Raw genomic sequence first — 17,886 nt, 5'->3', positions numbered from 1 at the left:
ATTGTGCTACAGAATTTTTATTTCGTTTTATTCATGCTTTTATTACTCATGCTTCTTGTAGCGGATCAACAGCTTGTTAAACTAAAATTAAACACCCAGCGCTTGTATTATTTTTTTTTTCCCCATCATGATTTGCAAACTTTTGGCATTACTCTTGATGAAGCACAGTTAGTGGCAGGCAAGTGATTATTTTGCACTGTATATTTTATTGGGCTTAAATTATGCTTCCCCTCCAGAGTCTCTCCTTTCCTCACTTCTCGTAACCCTGAACGGGACTGCGGGACACTGAAGGGTGTGGGACCAGCTGAGTCGACATTCCTGTGGGAGTCACACAATTCCCTCCTCAGCAGACAAACACTTCCAGCCTCGCTTGCCCTCAGAAGTATACACATATGACTATCATTACCTTAAGTGGATATGTTTGGCTACTTGTAATGCTAAATTACACATGCCTCACACTTCAGAAACAGTTTCTTCCTCGCTCGGTAAATCATTAGGTATTGGTGCAAATCTAGATCAGCAATGACTCACCGAGTTTTGAGTTTGAGTTGGTTAAGTCACTAGCAATAATGTTGAGGTTTGACTTATTAAGTTGTACTTGTAAAAATTACAAGGCCACAAACAAACAGGAAAATCAATTTCCAGCTTTCTCAGTAAACACTACCCTCCAACAATCTTTTGAAAGGCATTTCAGTTGATTTGATTCATTTATTTAATTTTCTTCTGTGCACGTACTTATTGCCTCTCTTTGGCAAGCTACCGCTACTCCCAAAATATGGAGGCCAATCAAAAAAAATGCTTTCTTCGAGGTTGTACGAAAAAAAAAAAAAAAGGCAATCACTGGGAATTTATGCAGAAACTCTGACAATACTTTTATCCAGACCATCCTTTTTGCAAGTCTGAAAGCCAGTTCTTCAACACAACAACCTCTTAACTCGCCAGCGCTGGCTCTGACTCACCGTCTGATTAAACTGTATATGTTTAGATGATGGGAGAGGAGAGGAAAACAAGCCCAGTTTCCATTAGCCTAACGGGATAGAGTCTGGCTCTGACAAGGAGCCTGCCTGAAGAGAGAGCCCAGCAGAGGAGCTAATCCATTCAGCAGAAGCTAATGGGAGGGGAAGAGGGGTCCATTGTGATTTGAGGGATAGGTTAGTGCTGGAAGGCTGCTCATCATGGGTGATTATAGGAGGTGGAGCAGCGGGAGTGGGCTCGGTGGGAGACTGAGAGGCATGATTCTGATTCACAGAGGCAGTAATGAGAAGAGCAACTGCTGTTTGAAAAAGGGGGCATACACTGAATTCAAAGAGAAACTGTAGAGAAAACAGGAGGAACTAGTAAAAGAGAGCGTTACAGAGACGGCAATATAAAAATGCAGAGAAAGAAAATGAGAATTCAGTGAGGTAAAAATTGAGAGGGAGAGGTATATGATTGCTAAGTGCCTCTAAATGGAGTAGATCAGGTGAAAACCATGGATAGTGACTCCGTGCTGTGCAACTCTGCCATACTGTAAAGTGAAGATGAAATTACTCCGACAGTGAGTTTCCAGCCAAACATTAAACTCAAGTGATATCCCCATCCAGCAGCAATAGCAATATATTTGATGCAGACTACAAAACACGCTGCAAGTGGGTGTCGCTTTTTTTTTTTTTTTTTGCCTGTTTGCCACGAGTCAAAACAGAAACAGGAAAGCTGGGCGGAACATGTCAGTCACAAAGACTTGAAATGACTTTGAGAGGAGTTCAAAGTGATGATCTAGCTGATACTACAAAAGAAGCCCCTTCAGGTGGAATTCTGACAACAATGTGTAAGCAGTTGCGTTATGTAATATGTGTTGTGTTGCAGAAGCTCTGCCTTGATGTCGCAGCTATACTCTTACAACTCCGCTTTCCTCACCGTATCCTCTGGGGTTTCATTACTTTTTCAGATTTTGATTGGCAGATCCATTGGGGAACAGTTAAAAATGAGCCTAAACTTTAGAGGCAACAGAACGTTTCTCATTACTTGGAAACAATTGTTCTGCTTTTCAGTAGGAGGACAAACAACACAGGCAGAGAACAAATGAGGACCACCTACAGGAAAAAGAGGGAACACTGGCATAAACATGAGCTGTAGCCTCTCGACTGTGTATATACTGCTGCAGCTCTCTCCCTTCCTCTGTGCTGTTTCTCCAGGTTTCTACTGTAGACAAAGAAACTGATTCTAATTCTGTTGGCTTTTTACCAACTCAGGTTCAAAGGGACACTTGAGTCTCCATCCATCCATCATCTATACCGCCTATCCCTTTCAGGGTTGCGGGGGGCTGGAGCCTATCCCAGCTACAATGGGCGAGAGGCAGGGTACACCCTGAACCAGCCGATTGCAGGGCCACATGTAAGAACAAACATTCACACTCACACTCACACCTACGGACAATTTAGAGTCATCAATTAACCTAATGAGCATGATTTTGGTCTGTGGGAGGAAGCCGGAGTACCCGGAGAGAACCCACGCATGCACGGGAAGAACATGCAAACTTCACACAGAAAGGCCCCGCCTGACCCGGGGATCGAACCGGCAACCTTCTTGCTGTGAGGCACTACCTGCTGCGCCACCGTGCAGCCCCACTTGAGTCTCATGTTAGTAAAAACTTTTTTCACCGCCTCTATCTCCAGAATCTATAAATCTGTCATGATACATAAATCGGTCTGCGAGATGCATTTCCTTGGCAGCTGAGAGATTTTGTTTGGAGAGGAATTCAAAGATGAGAGGATGATAAGGACTGCGTAATGGAGCTGGATGAGAATACTCACAGGCGATGCGGACATGGGCTTTGCGGCTCTTGGTGGTCCCTGCGGAGCTCCAGGCCACACACTGGCACCAGAAGTCCTCCGGCCCAAACAGCTCCTCCACCTGCTGCCGAGTGATCTCTATGCTGGCCTCTCTCACCACCAGGCCTATGAGGACAGTCAGAAAGGAGTCAAAGGGAGGGAGGTGAAGAGGAAGCATGGAAGTGGAGAGGACAAGGACGGGATGGGAAAAGAAAGATGAGGGAAAGGAGGGAGAAAGCATTAGTACATATCGACAGGAGAACTAGAAGGGCACTCAGAGAGCACAGACCTCCACCAAGGAGGCCAAAAGTCTATCCTTCTGTGATATGCATATCTGCAAAAGCAAACTTCACAGTCAATATTATCGCTTTTTCTCGTGGAGCTTAAAGTTAAAACACTGTTTTTAATAACTCATTAAAGTTAATTGCAGATACAGTAATTCATGGATGTGAGTAGGAGTATTATTAGCTGTATGATATGTGTGTGTTTACATTTCCATAGCTACACCTCAGTTTGAGAAAAAGGCTTTGGTACAAACGTGGGGATGTTACACGTGTTACACTGTCCCCATGTGCTCAAAAACGACTGCTTTCTGTGTGAAATATGAAGTTTGAGTCTCTACATGTGTAGAGCACCCGAGGATAACAGGTACCCATGATTATAGATTGTGATATGGAGTCATTGGATTCCGCCAAAGCCAAATGCTCTGTCTGACAATGTTAGCAAAAGTTTAAAAGTATTTGTGCGTAGGCCCCATAATTCGGATCCAGTCCAAAATTAACAGGGCTTTTCCTTGGCCCAAGCTTTACCCTTCCACAAAGTTTCATGACAGTTGGTTAAGTAGGTTTTCTGTAATCCTGCAGACAGACAGACAAGTGAACCAACACACTTGATTTAAAACATAACAATCTTGGTGGAGGTAAAGTGAAGACCAATCAGATGACATCGCATCACCTTCACACTATCCACACACCAAAATGCTGTTTTCTCTCACCTGGGATAGGTCGATGCTAACTCCAGTCAAACAAACCAGTACAACTTACATCAGTCACATGACATGTCTTAAAACTGGGCATATTTGTGTGTGTGTGTGTGTGTGTGTGTGTGTGTGTGTGTGTGTGTGTGTGTGTGTGTGTGTGTGTGTGTGTGTGTGTGTGTGTGTCAGTCTGGCACCGCTTCTAGAGCCAAAGCGTTGAGCTGTTTGGGTCTGGGCCCTGTGGGGGAGGATTCTCTGCGTCATGGCGAACACAATCCTGTTTGCTAACTCCTCTGATTACTGCTCATCTGGGTGCCAGGACCCAAACAAACAAATCATCCCCAAAACAAATGCCTCTACCCACAGATGCCCCTCTGGAGCAGATTATGCTGCTCCTACGGCGAGTGTACACATATACGTCTGTATATGTATATGTGTACAGACGTATATGTGTATGCGTGAGAGCACATGAATTGAGCACATGCCTATGTGTATGGATTATGTGGCGCAAGAGCATTCACTGGAGCTACAGATGCTTCCAGCGCAATATCGTTCCATACTCCAGCTTATTATCCATTTTTGATTAAATGGGATATTTGCATGGACAATGGTGGTTCCAAGAAATCCTTGCAAGAATTTGAAATTTACCACATTAAGACAAATATTTAAGAGAGCATATCTAAGACATTATAGCACAATTAACACTTCCTTTTCTCTCTTGAATATCTGAACCCAACATGAGCATGAAGATGATTAACACGTCTATTCATCTCTTATGTCTAATTATTCTATATGTGAAGACAGTCCTTTTTGTTGCAGGTGGATGCTGCTGGTCTCCAGAACAGCCTGAATTTCAATATGCAGGGCTTCATGTTGGAAGCACTTTACACTGACTCAACGGCGGTGCAACAGCTCTGCAGAACATCCCTGCTGTGGATATCCTGTGCCACCTCATTCCCCAAGTTCTGCTCGATTAGGTTTAAATATGGGGGGTGGTGCAGCCCACTGTCATTTTCGTGGAACTGTCACGCTCATGTACCTGGTCAGCAATAACGTGAAAGTGGACTTTGACATTCCAGTTATGCCCAGTTGCTCCTGAGGAGCCTTTTGTGTGCCTAGGAAATATTGCCTACACCATTATACCACCATCACCAGCCTGTACCATTACCACCAGGAAGGAGGTGTCCACAGATTTATGTTGTTTCTCTACTAAATTCAGATCCTGTCATCACTTTACAAACCACTATTTGTCAGACCTGGCAGCTTTTTCTCCCCACTCTTTAGTTCTTGGGGATGACTTGCTCCATAGCGGTTTTTCATTGTTAGCTGACAGAATGACAGAAACTGGGAGTCTTATGTTGCAGATGTAGTGCATCCAATTCAAAGTTTAATGAGTTGTGCACACTATTCTTGTACTGAGCTGTTATGTGCATGGTTATGTAGCCTGCCAACAATATTGACCAAATTTTGCAAATGTTGACATCTCTTCCGAGGGACTGCTACTGTCTGCATGTCAGCTTTGAGTCAATCACGTGACACACTAGTTTGAACACTCCGTTTACCTGAACAGGGATGTGCATGTTTTATTACTGCTGCAGATGTCACACTCTGTTTTTTGTACATTTTAATGGCTGTTCATGAAGTTCATGAAAATGTTTTTATATGCAATCTTCTCCAACACTCTGTCCTTGCTGCACCTCATTTCCAGCTAATTCGGTAGGAAAGGTGAGGTCGGTGTCTCTTGATGAGACACAAATTAAAAGGGCTGCAGGGAGAGCATGCCAACTAAAACTGGAGCCAGTTGTGGAATTAAGGATGCGGCCACGTTGTCAAAAGGCCAGAAGTAGTAAGTGGGACATGTCCAAAAGTAACCAACTTTAGTTACTCTTCGGGTATTGATACTTCAACTAACCAATCAACTACTCAAGCTGCCTATATTTAAGCATAGTATGTCCTTATTCTTCCAGTTTTTACTTTTATAAGGAAACGACTGGGTGAAGGAAGAGGCTTTAGACACAAAAACAATAACAAGCAAAGATACCAGGGCTTCCAGTGTAGGGGCGTACTCACCAGCTATCTGACATGATGGCAAAGTTTGCCATGGTAAAATATTTTCATTACATTTTTCACAACAGAAACTTTCAGCTGATATTAACTTTCAGCTCTCTTTCTCTTGTTTCTAGATTAAAAAGTTGTATAAGACAAGAATGAGAGAGACTTCTATAGTGTCAAACCTGCCTGAATTAAACACCTCATTACTGTTTTTCTTAGCTGCACCTGTTTTTATGCAGACTACACAACTGCTTCTCAAAAAATGGTGCCCTGACAAGCAAATTTAGCTACTGTTCCAGCTGTACACTGTAAATTTACCCTTTGTGTTGTTTATTTCTTTTTAACTAAGCTTACCTAAGAGATAACATGTGTTGTTGATGTGACATCATTTATCATGCGCTGCCTCGGAAATGTGTCACAGATAACTGACTCATCGGTGCCCCAATGTTCATCCAATCAGTAACCTAATCTTTGACTGAAATCTAATCCATTACATAGTGATTCACTGCCTACTGAACTACAGAGAAAATGGACCCGTTTGAGACACACTGTGAATCTTCATATCTAAATTTTAAAAAAAAAAGTTTGAATTATGTCAGTTTAGTTTTCTTTAATTTACAAAACATTTCACTGGGTTTAGCTTCACGCCTCACTTCGCATCACAAAGCATACAAATGACTGTAACTGCTGTTAGAGATATTGCTACAATTATTGCTATAACATGAGATTGACAGTATCTTAGTACTCAATATCTTCGTCTCACTCTGCTTATGTGTATGCTAATAACCGTTATCTTTCTACTCCTCCTCTGGATAGCAACAATTTGCACAAAGGTTCAGGATCTATTCTGCAGTTTGAGTAGGTTTATACAGTAGGTGTCAGAATATCTGGCTGAATGAAAAATGCAAAGAGACTGGATGGTTAAAAAATGAACATGCCAGTTTACTTCAGGTTCAGCGCATTCACACAGCCTTCTTGTTCTGGCACACACACCAAGCACAGTGACATCCCACACACCAGCTTAGCTCTCATGTAAAATTTACACAGTGTGCCGACAGGCAGACGAACAGCTATGTCTGTAGTGTGCGCATTATGCTGCTGCATGTATGTGTGCGTCCAGGGGTGTGTGTCTGAGGTTGTCTGCATTGTGTGCCACTGTGTTTGTCTGAGAGGATGTGCACTGGTAGATTGCGAATGTCAAGGATGGATGTGATGGATGTGAGAACATCACACACTCAGTAGCAGAGGCAAAATCAATAGTGGAAACAATAAGTAGATAAGAATTCTCAGAGGGTGCAAAACACACGGCAGAATCGGTTAATTTTTTCTGTCTGCACTCCACTTTTTCTGAAGAAGCTTCTATAGCAGTGAACTATCTGCCTGACGTTAGAATAAGCCTTCTGCACCGTTAGATAGCCTAAAGCGACGATGACGACTCGCTCTAAGTCTGCTTTAAGAGTCATTCATGACTTCATAGCTATTACTAGAGCAGGATTAAACTCTTCCTGACGTGTTGCACTTGAAACACATCAGGAGGGTCACTCTAGCAGAAGAGCAGGGCTCTGAAGTGAGCTTGCTGACCTCATCCAGTGACTTCATATGTTTGCTCAGCTAGCAGCCCTTCATACACTGTATAATGTTACAATGGTAACAACAAAGCAGACACTGTCCACCACTCAACTGCAATCAAGAGGGCCAAAGTATGTGTGGCCCACATCAGGACCAGCACTGAGGGGCTACTTCACACCCGTCAATGTGACCATTAGCGGTAGAAATGACTCTGCAATATGTCCCATTAATAGCTGGCTGAAGCAGGGGCGCCTCATTGGAGATGATTCATTATTAATGTCGTCATTAAAGTGAGCTAGCCTAGCTCCTTATTATTAGCACTGGCTAACATTATTGATCTGACCAGTCAGGCAGAAGAGGAGGCATTGGTCACCGAAGGAGTCTTGAAGGAGGAAGGAGCGGGTAAGTGCTCTGATTATTTGGCCAGATGAAGAGCACTCCTGTTTGATCTTCTAACTCATATCTCAGAGAGAGTGACAAGCTGTCTCCAGTGTCTATTACACTAGCTGTGCCTACTTATAATTAATTTGCTGCTCATTTGCTCCAATCAATGCTCCTTTTGCTCACAGGAGACTGCAACCTGCCCTCAACACCGGGAGGTAAATGCTATTGTGATCAGGTGACGGCAAGGTGGCGATGTAAAGGCAAATCAGTGCTGTGGAGAAGGCTATTTGTAAAAATTGTCATGCTTTGCTCCCTCACACCATTTTTTCACCTGCTCCTTAGAAGACAATATTGTCCAAATACACCACTTGAGATAGTAATCAGTATCATGTACTGTATGTATTGTACTTTTGTCAGGTACTTGTGTGCCACCTGGGCTCCATGTGGCCCGCTGCATCTCACATCCATTGAATGAAAAAGCCTTTGGATAGAACATTTACCTAGTGCATGTATACAAGGCCTGTGAGAGCTGCAGGTCTGTTCTTCCCTGCTGTGAAGAACACTGTGCAGGAAAAGGTCATCTGTGAACCAAGCCTCATATAGCTAAATTGCTAAATTGCACGGAAACTACTGATGCACAAATTATACTTTTAGCAGGTAGCTGTTTTGATGACGCAAACATTTAAAAAATTGCTGTTATTTGCATCATGTAGCGCCTATAAAAAGCACTCAGCCCCTTTGAAAATGCCAGTGTTTTATTGTGTTACAGCACTGAATGAAAGTAGACTCAACGTGGCTTGTCTGACACTGATCAACAGAAAAAGTGATTTCAGTTCATTACAAATATAAAATACAAAACACTTACTTGGATAAGTACTCACCCGCCTCAAGTCAGTATTTAGTGGATGCTTTGCACATCTGGACACTGTGCTTTTCCACAATACTGACTCACTAAAAGTTGTTCCAGATACAAGTGAGATCTGTTTTCACTTTGACATTAAAGGGTCTTTTTCAGCTGGAAAAGCCACATTAAATCTAGTTTGATTCAATGTTGTAAGACAATAAAACATGATAACCTCCAAGGGGGGGTTGAATGCTTTTTATTGCTACTATATTTCACCCTTGATGAGAAGAAAATACTGTGTAAAGGCACTTATTTGGGTGATTTAAAGTAGACAAAAATGGAAGAATCCTTTGCCTGACCTACTGTTGTTTTCAAGACTCCTACTCTGTTTCAAGTGCCAACATGTAATGCACACAAACCAACAGCTCAACAGTGTTGTTCTTGTGTGTGTGTATGAATAGGTTGGCACCTCAGTTGTCATACGAGTGTGTCAAACATCTGGATAAAGATGCTGTGGATGCAGCTTGTAGCAGAACACCAACATTTGCAGTTTCTGCCCTCACTCTCTCTCAAGTCTCCTGCACTCCCTTAATCTCATCATCTCTCATTTTGTCTTATTTTCATAAGATCACAAGTTCTCGACTGCATGAAAGTAAGACATAGAGACAGCACGACAGAGAAAAAGAAAAAAGAAAACACAGGGGTAGGGGAAGAGAAAGGTAGAGAGAGAGAGAGATCCAGTTTCTTCAGGCTACACTATCGGTCGTATTGACCAGGCTGGCTAGCATCTATCGGTGCGCCGTTTCTGTCAATCTGGGGAAATCAGAGAGCAATGGAGTGGGCTGAGAGAGGCTACCCACATCCACTGGGCTCTAGTGGTGTTGCATGTGTGTGAGTGTGTGTGGGGTGCAAGAGCATAAATGAATGAATATCTGTGCAGTAAATAGCCTGTGGATATGGCTGTGGAGAGTGGGTGCGTGTATGATGTGTGGGTTGTTTTCCATGTTGATGCTTTTAGCACAAAACCTTCTGACACAAAAGGCTAAAAGTCAGCGCTACCTTAAACCTCTTCTTTGTCATAATCAAAACCATGAAACACATCCTCAGATCTGTGTATTCTTCCTAAAGTACACTAGGTCAAAATGAAAGGATTTCAGGTCGGGATTCGGGTTGTTTTTCAATACTCCTTTTATATACTCCTGCTACTGTATCCTGTACCTGTGCTGCAACAATGCTGCGTTTTTCAAACAGCTCAGCGAAACAGCGCTTGGGAGGTGTTCGTATCAAATTCCTCAGATACACAAAGTGGTAGAATGCCAGTCCTTGAAGTGTATTTAACTGTGCACCTAAACATTCACATTTAAGTGAAGGAGCAGCTGTCAGCCTGTCTGTGTGCAAGCATGCAGGCATGTGTGTGGCAAAACAGTGGGATGAAAAGGGTAAATGCGATGTGATTGGTACCTGTGGGCGACAGAAAGAACTCAATTTCCAATACAGCAGCTGAATGCAGCCAATCAGTGCTGGGCTGTTGTGTGTAATGGCTCTGGTGCCTTTGGGGGCTGAATTCTGTGGAAAACAACCCTGCTGGAGCTGCACTTGGTTTACTTCCTCTCAATGCTTACAAACATGTACATAAACACACACCAGCACACACAAAGGTGTGCACACCGCAGAGGTGGAGTGCCAAATGGAGGGAAAGATGTCTTCACTGAGACGCTCTAAGTCAAGTCATTTCTGCAGATAAGGCTGATGCCACTAGTTGATCAAATAAACTGGCCTGCAAGATTAATGTGTGTATGTTTGTACACACATTCTAGCAATATGTATGTGTGTTTTCATCAACCCGACCTCCTACAAAACATGATTACACCACAACTTTGCTACCTGAATTAAATCTGCCAACATTTTTGCCAGGAGGTGCGATCTTCTTATACTGCACAGAAGTTAGGTTTTTGGGCATGCAAAGCACAAGACCTTGCATCCTACATCTAATGTGTTGCTAGCTTTAAGCTACTAAAGCCTGTGGCTGCAGAACGATGAGTGCATTCTGTGTCATGCTTCAACTTAACATTGACTTTTGTGCGTGTGGATCCGTTTACTGACCAGAGTTCTCGTCAACCCGCTCCTCCACGGTGTGCTCCTTTTGGTGCACCCACTCGCTGTTGCACTTGAAGTAGATCTGGGTGGCCGGAGTGGCCTTGCAGTACAGGTTGACGGGCTTGTTCTTGACTATGTAGGCCTCCTCTGGTTCCATCAAAAACACAGGCAGCGGCTCAGGGGGGTCCGAAGGGAAGGTTTCCGGCAGATCACCGAGGCCAATAAAGTCATCGTCAACTATAAAGAGAGAGATGGTAATAAGATGGCGGTAGAGAGGGACAGAGGAAGAGATGAAAGGAAAGATAAAGGGAGGGAGTAGTTGAGAAGAGAGGCAGAAAGCCCCAGAAAGGGAGAATGGATGGATTGGGAGAGAAAGAAAAGCAGACAAGAGACAGTGGGACAGTGTATTATAACCACAGTCTTTGCATGGGATTATCCATTCGCACAGCACACAGTGAAATCCCTATCATTTGATATTTTGGAATGTTTACACAAGTGTATTTTAGAGCGCAGGAAATTCTGGGATTCCTCTCAGGCAATAAGGCTGCGAGGATTTACAGAAACCGGGCCTTGCTTGGCCTAACCACAACCAGCTACTGCTGAGAAACGAAGAGAGGCAGAGCCAATAATGAGAAGCAGAGTTCAGAGGTTGACTCTGAGGAACTGAAGTTATAAGCTGATCTCTCTCTGTCTCCCATTTTCTCTCTCGCTCTCTCTCTCTTTTTCTTTGCTTTTGTCTCTCTCTCTCACTCTCAAACACACCAGCTTACAGACAAATGCATGCATGCACACACACATGCAGCAGATCTAATGACCTCAGGCTTTTGGCCCAGTTTGTGCCATTCCTCGGATACTTCTGCAGTAGACAGATACGCTTCCCTGTAATTACAGCTCCCTTTCATCTCCCTGTCTTAAATCACATACACACAACTGCATGTGTATGTGCACTCACTCACACACAAACACGAACAAATGCTCACAAAACATCCCGAGCACACAAATGTATGGGCATGCATACACACCCACGAGCGAGCACGGCTAACTTTCTAACTCTTTGAAGAGTGGAGGATGAAGCCTATTCGCCACCCCATTTGTCACCTCCAGAACTGTTCTATTCTTACCATCGAACCGGTAGACATCAATTATTCACAAGTGTGAAAGAAAGGAGGCCGAGTAATAGAGACAGAGATACAGTGGGAAACAGAAGGTGAGAGAGAGAGAGACAGAGAGAGGGAGAACACAGAGAGACGGTGAGAGTAAGTCAGCCAGACAGACATAGATTGAGACATCGAAACGGAGTTGGGCAGACGGACAGAAACATGGCTCAGGAGGACAGAAACAGGAAGGCAGACTGTTCGGATAACAAAAGAGTTTATCAGCCCATCAGTAATTCTTCCATGTCCTTCTATCTACCCGCCTCCCTGTCCTGTGTGGACTTGCTGGAGCCTTGTTGTCTGACAGAGGTTGCCTCCTGGATGCTTCGGGAGCACTAAATAACGTCTCGGCTGAGCAGATATCTCCCCACGATGTCTCTCTAATGTTATCTCTCCCTCCATACCTGCCACAGATTGAAGTTGATTGCTAGGAAATGAAAGGGCAGGGGGAGCCAATCAGAAAATGACCAAAGCTATCCTCACCACGAGGGGAAGGGAGGGGGGGCGGGGGGTTATCTGTGTAAACTGTTATGAAAGTGTTTGTGTGTGGCCTGTGGGTGTGTGTATGACACTGGGTTATGCTGTTTAAGCATGTTTAGCGTTTGGCTTTCATGAGAAAAAAGGTCCAACTTGTTTCACTCCGTACTTGGCTTCTTACTCTGCTGCTAATTGAGTTAAGGCAATAGTGCCTCAGGTGACCTCTGACATTTAAGAGTAGCCGGTCCTTGTTTTGTGTGGTTGCAATGAAGAGCTGGAACAAGATCATTAGCTTTTTTTTCACTATCTTTCAGCCTCTGCTGTCCAAACAAGGAAAACACGTTGGAGCTTTTCATCCTTCATGTCTTTATGTAGGTGATGACTCTTTAATGCACAATTATATTTCAGCAGACCTTGGCTCAGTGTGTTCTGATCTGCTCCACAGTGCTCAGTCCACCCACATCCTCAGCCAGGGGACCCTGACCCAGAAACAGGCAAAGAAAGCCAAGGAAACTCATTAAAGATTGTGTTAGCCTTCTTTCACCCTCCATTCCCATTATCTCTCCATCTCTCTCCCTCCCTCCTGGCTCCGTCGCTCTGTCGAGGTAGAGAGATCTGAAGCAGCCATGAAAGCGTCGCTCCCTTGCAGACACAGAGAGACACCCGCCTCATGCGCTCACGCACATACACACCTCGCGCGAGCATTAATGTGCGCAGAGGCACACACAGACTTGCTCACAGTTATTCGAATTCATCAACTTCCTCAGCGCGAGAAAAAATAAATTCGAGTGAATGGAACTAGCCCTCCAGTGAAAAATCAGCCGAGAAATGAAAAAAGACACCACATGACAAAATGAAAGACCCTGACTCTTACCAATCACACTGCTCTCCCCTCCCGCTCCCATCTCCCCAGAACCCAACAGCCAGCATCCCAGCACCTCCTTCCTCCCTCCCTGGCGAACAGAATACCGAGAGCAACAAGAAGCTCAAAGAGAAACATTACTTTTTTTCTGGCTCCCCCTCCCTCTGCTTCCATTCATATGCAATGAGAAGACAGTTCATGATAAAACAGTTTAGAGGCATCGCCGTGTTCAAGATGATGCAATCTTTGTGCATACACACAGCTACAGCGTGTATAATCACGAACCTAATGCTCAACAAATGCGGAAGCTATTGCCATACTTCAATGCATTATGAAATGGCTTCCCCTCTCTTCTTTAGTGTCATATTCCTTAATAGGAACATTAATATGACATGACTCCACTGTTTGATATGCAATATGGATTTTTCCAAGCAGTTGTAATTCTGTGCCTTGATTTTAATCAGAAATTGCCTCTATATTGAGTGTTTAAAATTTAATGAAATATGTCCTCGCAGCACTTTTATTCAAATTGTATTTTGCTCTGTAATTGGGCAAGTTTTCCTAATTCATATTGTAAGTCTTATTAGTGAATATTTTAAGAGTCAAATTGAATATTAGTTGAATTTTACACCAGTTCCACATCCCAATGACAAAAAGTTTTGAAGATAAATTAGCTGCATATTGCCCTCAAAATAAAGCTAACGTATGAATGAAACTTCCTCTCCTGCATTGTCAATGAATTCATCAGGCGGATGGCAAAATACTCTAGAAAAAAAAAAAGGCAATTTAAAAAAAAAAGGATAAGAATAAATCAAATTAATCCAAGCTTAGCAAGTGGGAGTGAAGAGAGGTATGAGAGGGTCTTGGCAGTCAGCCCCTCTGTGGCTTGAGTCGACTCCAATAGCTGTAGGAGTGGAGTAACATTAAGAGATGATCACATTTTGGACATTAGCAAATCCAAGTCAAACCATAACACTGGCACAGCAACATGTTAAAGCACCGTCTCAGAGATAAGACATAAACCAAGTTCTAAAAGAATGTGCACACAAAGAGGCACATCTTGAGCTAAAAAAAGAGCATCCGTGTTACATAAATACTTAAACTGTTACATAGAGAAGTGCAATACACCCACACCAGACACAAACAAACAGAAATTCACATGAAATGTATGAGGTTAGAGTGTGCACCCCGTAGCAGTTTGGTCTGTTCACTATGTGGTAGTTTGCCAGAGCATGAACGACCTGTAAAATTATCCAAGTCTGTCTTGGCAGTTTTTTCCTTTGACGTTGTCTGGGTGACCATCATCTCACTGAATCGTATACACAACGGGAGCCTAATGACTAGCTTACATCAGTAATTTCTATTAGAAATGAGCCCTGGATGGCTGTATAAAGACTCATCCAGCAAATGCAGTTCAAGTATACCCTAAAATGAGCTCCTGAAAGATATTACTTACTGTAAACATTACTCCTCACCTATGCAATCAGCATGCTGCAATTACTGGATGAGGTCTGTTGTGCTGAGAACAGTGAAAACTGATGACAGAACAGCTACAACACATTAGACATCGAGTTAGCGTGCAGGCTGCGATGACTTCGTCCTGGGCTTCAGCTGCTCCTCTATCGCCTTTTCACAAATGCACTTAAGACCATAATAGCTCTGGTAATTTTACATGTTGACATCATGTGTAAACAGGAGCCAAAGTCGATTTTCCATGAAAGATGCTCTGGAAATTTGCCAGCTCAAGACCCAAAAGGATTTGTGCAGACTTCTCAGGAGTAGGCAGAAACAGCATTTCGAGGCAGAGCACACACAAGATTATTATGTACTGAGTCACCAGCAATCTGTGTTGTTGCACTGGAGATCGGGTCTCCCATTCAAATCTCTGGGGAAAAGAATAATTGAAATTTATCCAAATATAAAGCACTGCATCTTGCCAATAAAGCCATTTCTGCAACTTTTCACATCAGAAAGATGTAGTTTTACTGACATTGGTGTTGGAGTTGGACCACTGAAGGTGTAGTAGACACGTCTACAGGGAACCTTTTGTATTTGAAAACTTGTTTTATGTTTTATCGTCAGTAAATGTTTTCCAGATCATTTCTGTATGGACATTTTGCATTGGCTGATGCATGAAGACGAACATTGACATACTTAACATGAAGATATTTTCAGAGTAAAATGATCTATCCTGAATATGCTTCAAAGCTTTAAAACCCAAGAGTGTAATACTTGAACATCTTCACCATCATTTTACAAATGCACACAGATTATCTTATATACTATGCTACTGTGTATACTGCATATGCAGCACTACAGTGGATCTATCACCTGTCTTCCTGCACTGTACACATATGGTGAATAACTGTAAGATTGTATTTCGTATATCATATATTTTGTCCGTGAGTGTCTGTGATAACAGCTTTTGAATGCCTGGCTCTGACACCGCTTTGCAAGATAAGCTCTCTCTCTTCTATCTGTGCCCACGCAGATTTATTGTCCCAAGGAAAGCACTGTATCAGAGGGGCCAATGTTTCCCTTCAATCAGGGGAGAGTCAAGCTGAACAAGGGTGAACGCTGGCATAAATCTCCTCCCTCTTCATCCCTGTTTTATTCCTATTTGTCCTCTTCACCCTCCTCTCTTCCGTCTTGCTGTCTCCCCTTTTTTCCGCTCATCCGTCTCGTCCTTCACATATACATTCTCGCTACGGATAGTGAAAAAGATTGGTAAGTGGTTGTCTAGATAGGTAGACGACAGGGAGTTTTACTAGGCAATGTTTTGCTATGCCGCAATGGGGGAGGACAAGAGGTGGTTTGCAGCTGAGTGGTCAAGCAGAATAATAAACCACTCAGCTGTCATGTCAATTGAAGCAGGATAAATAGACTGTCAATCAGATCTACCTATAAATGCGCTTTGAGCACACCTACCCATTATATTGAGTGAACATTAATCAATGGTAACGACTTTCTTTAGTCAATACTTGTTAGTATTGACCCCATGCATGGCAGTGCTTTAAATCAATATGTATGGCTGTTGTTTAAAAGCAAAATCTTTCAGAAGCTCCATGAGAAACAGGCAAACTGATCGCAGGCTTTCTTCCACTCTAATGTCTCTTTCCAGCCAAGTGCTTTATATACACTAATGTGTCTACACACATTGTCCACAGGGCCCCATCTAACGCTTGGCTGCAGCAGGTATTTATTGATTACTGTGAGGGGCCTGGCGACCCCTCCCTCGCCCTGTCCTATCCGAGCCTCTCTGCTGGGGCGTGCTAAGCACACTCATATTTCACCTCTAGAGAATCCTGCTATCACACAACCTAACAGGGGAGGAGAAATCAAGAAAAACAAGCAGGCATTCCCTAAAGTTAAAACTCAGGTGGCTCCGACGTTAACCTCCCAAATCAGCTCACACCTCACGGTCGTTACATCACAGCCCAGAATCTCAATGAACTGGGAAGAGCCCACGTACTCTAAAGCCGCTAAATAAACCAAATGAATAATTCAATCAGGGCATTATGGAGTGGTCCAATTCATGGGTCTTATCTTCACTAGAGTATGTGATGTAATTGGAAAAATGAATCTGCACAAATTGATCCATCCCAGAGCAGTAAAGTGTAAACACACAGCTGAGAAGAAAGCAGTTGTAGTGCTGAGGAGTGGGCCTGGAGACGAGCATTTAAAGTCGACTACTACTGCTTCCCTCTTCCATCCCTCTCCCACGGTGACCTTAAGTGATTAAGTGGACAGAAAAGAGGAGAATCTCGTATAAAAATAACATATGGTGAGAGCAGTCATTAAGTTGTGTAATCAATTTCACAGCACCGTATCATTTCTCTCTTCCCGTCGTTGCACAGCCAGTCATGTCTTTCTCATTGGGGGTGTTTACATGTTCTCTCTGGTGCTTATCCCTGACCTTCACTGGGCCCTCTCTGGCTGCACTCTGGCAGGAGGCAGCTGGTGGTTGCCAGGGTCATGCTAGGCCTTGGCCACTGTCTGTCCAGTCACATCACAGCACCAGGAAAGGCAAGGTCATAGCATCATGACAATTAAGGTTCATCTTTTTCCTTCTTTTTGAATTTTAACCCCTTCAAATATTTCTAATTATGCAATAAAAGTTTACATTGATTCTCTCCCAGGTTTTATGTCACCACATATCTTAATGTTTCCTGAATGCACTCTCCGCCCCAGTAATAAAGGTCCTCCAAACAAAGACTGGACAGACATTACTTCTATTAGATGGAAGATAAACATGGGGAGAAAATGGAAATGAGCCAAATTCCATCAAAGTGAAAAATCTATACATTAAAACCTGAGTTTGAACGCAGCATTTTTAAAATCATTTTTTTAACCCGATTTTGTATAATGGGATAAGGCAAGCAAACTTCTTCAATCCATGACTAACAGAGATTAAGTCAGAGAATTCCTGGGAGAGGCTGAGAGGACTATGAGATGGATGAGTGATCTGTAAAATCCATAAATAGCACCAGAGAAGGATTAAAATCAACCCTGTTTAAATGGACAAGCAAGACATTCAAAATACACGTGAGATAAACAATGCAGGTCTTTCAGCTCAGACGAGCAAAGGTCACTTTGGTTTGACGAACAAACAAGTAATTATCACTGCCAATTACGATGCATTAGCTGTTTTCCTTTAATTT

General features: G+C 43.1%; 1 protein-coding gene across 3 annotated transcripts in view; it reads right to left on the bottom strand.

The window, feature by feature from the left end:
* Positions 1 to 17,886, bottom strand: part of unc5cb (unc-5 netrin receptor Cb) — a 109,945-nt gene that overhangs the window by 37,680 nt on the left and 54,379 nt on the right. For all 3 annotated transcript variants that reach the window (XM_070988334.1, XM_070988335.1, XM_070988336.1), the window contains exons 2-3: positions 10,739 to 10,969; positions 2,793 to 2,936 (exon numbers count right to left, since the gene is read on the bottom strand). In XM_070988334.1, coding sequence (XP_070844435.1) covers positions 2,793 to 2,936; positions 10,739 to 10,969 — 375 coding nt within the window. The remainder of the gene's footprint in view (positions 1 to 2,792; positions 2,937 to 10,738; positions 10,970 to 17,886) is intronic.

Source organism: Chaetodon trifascialis, chromosome 20, assembly GCF_039877785.1.
Source record: "Chaetodon trifascialis isolate fChaTrf1 chromosome 20, fChaTrf1.hap1, whole genome shotgun sequence".
NCBI classification, from domain to species: Eukaryota; Metazoa; Chordata; class Actinopteri; order Chaetodontiformes; family Chaetodontidae; genus Chaetodon; species Chaetodon trifascialis.
This window is presented reverse-complemented; position numbering and strand designations above follow the sequence as displayed.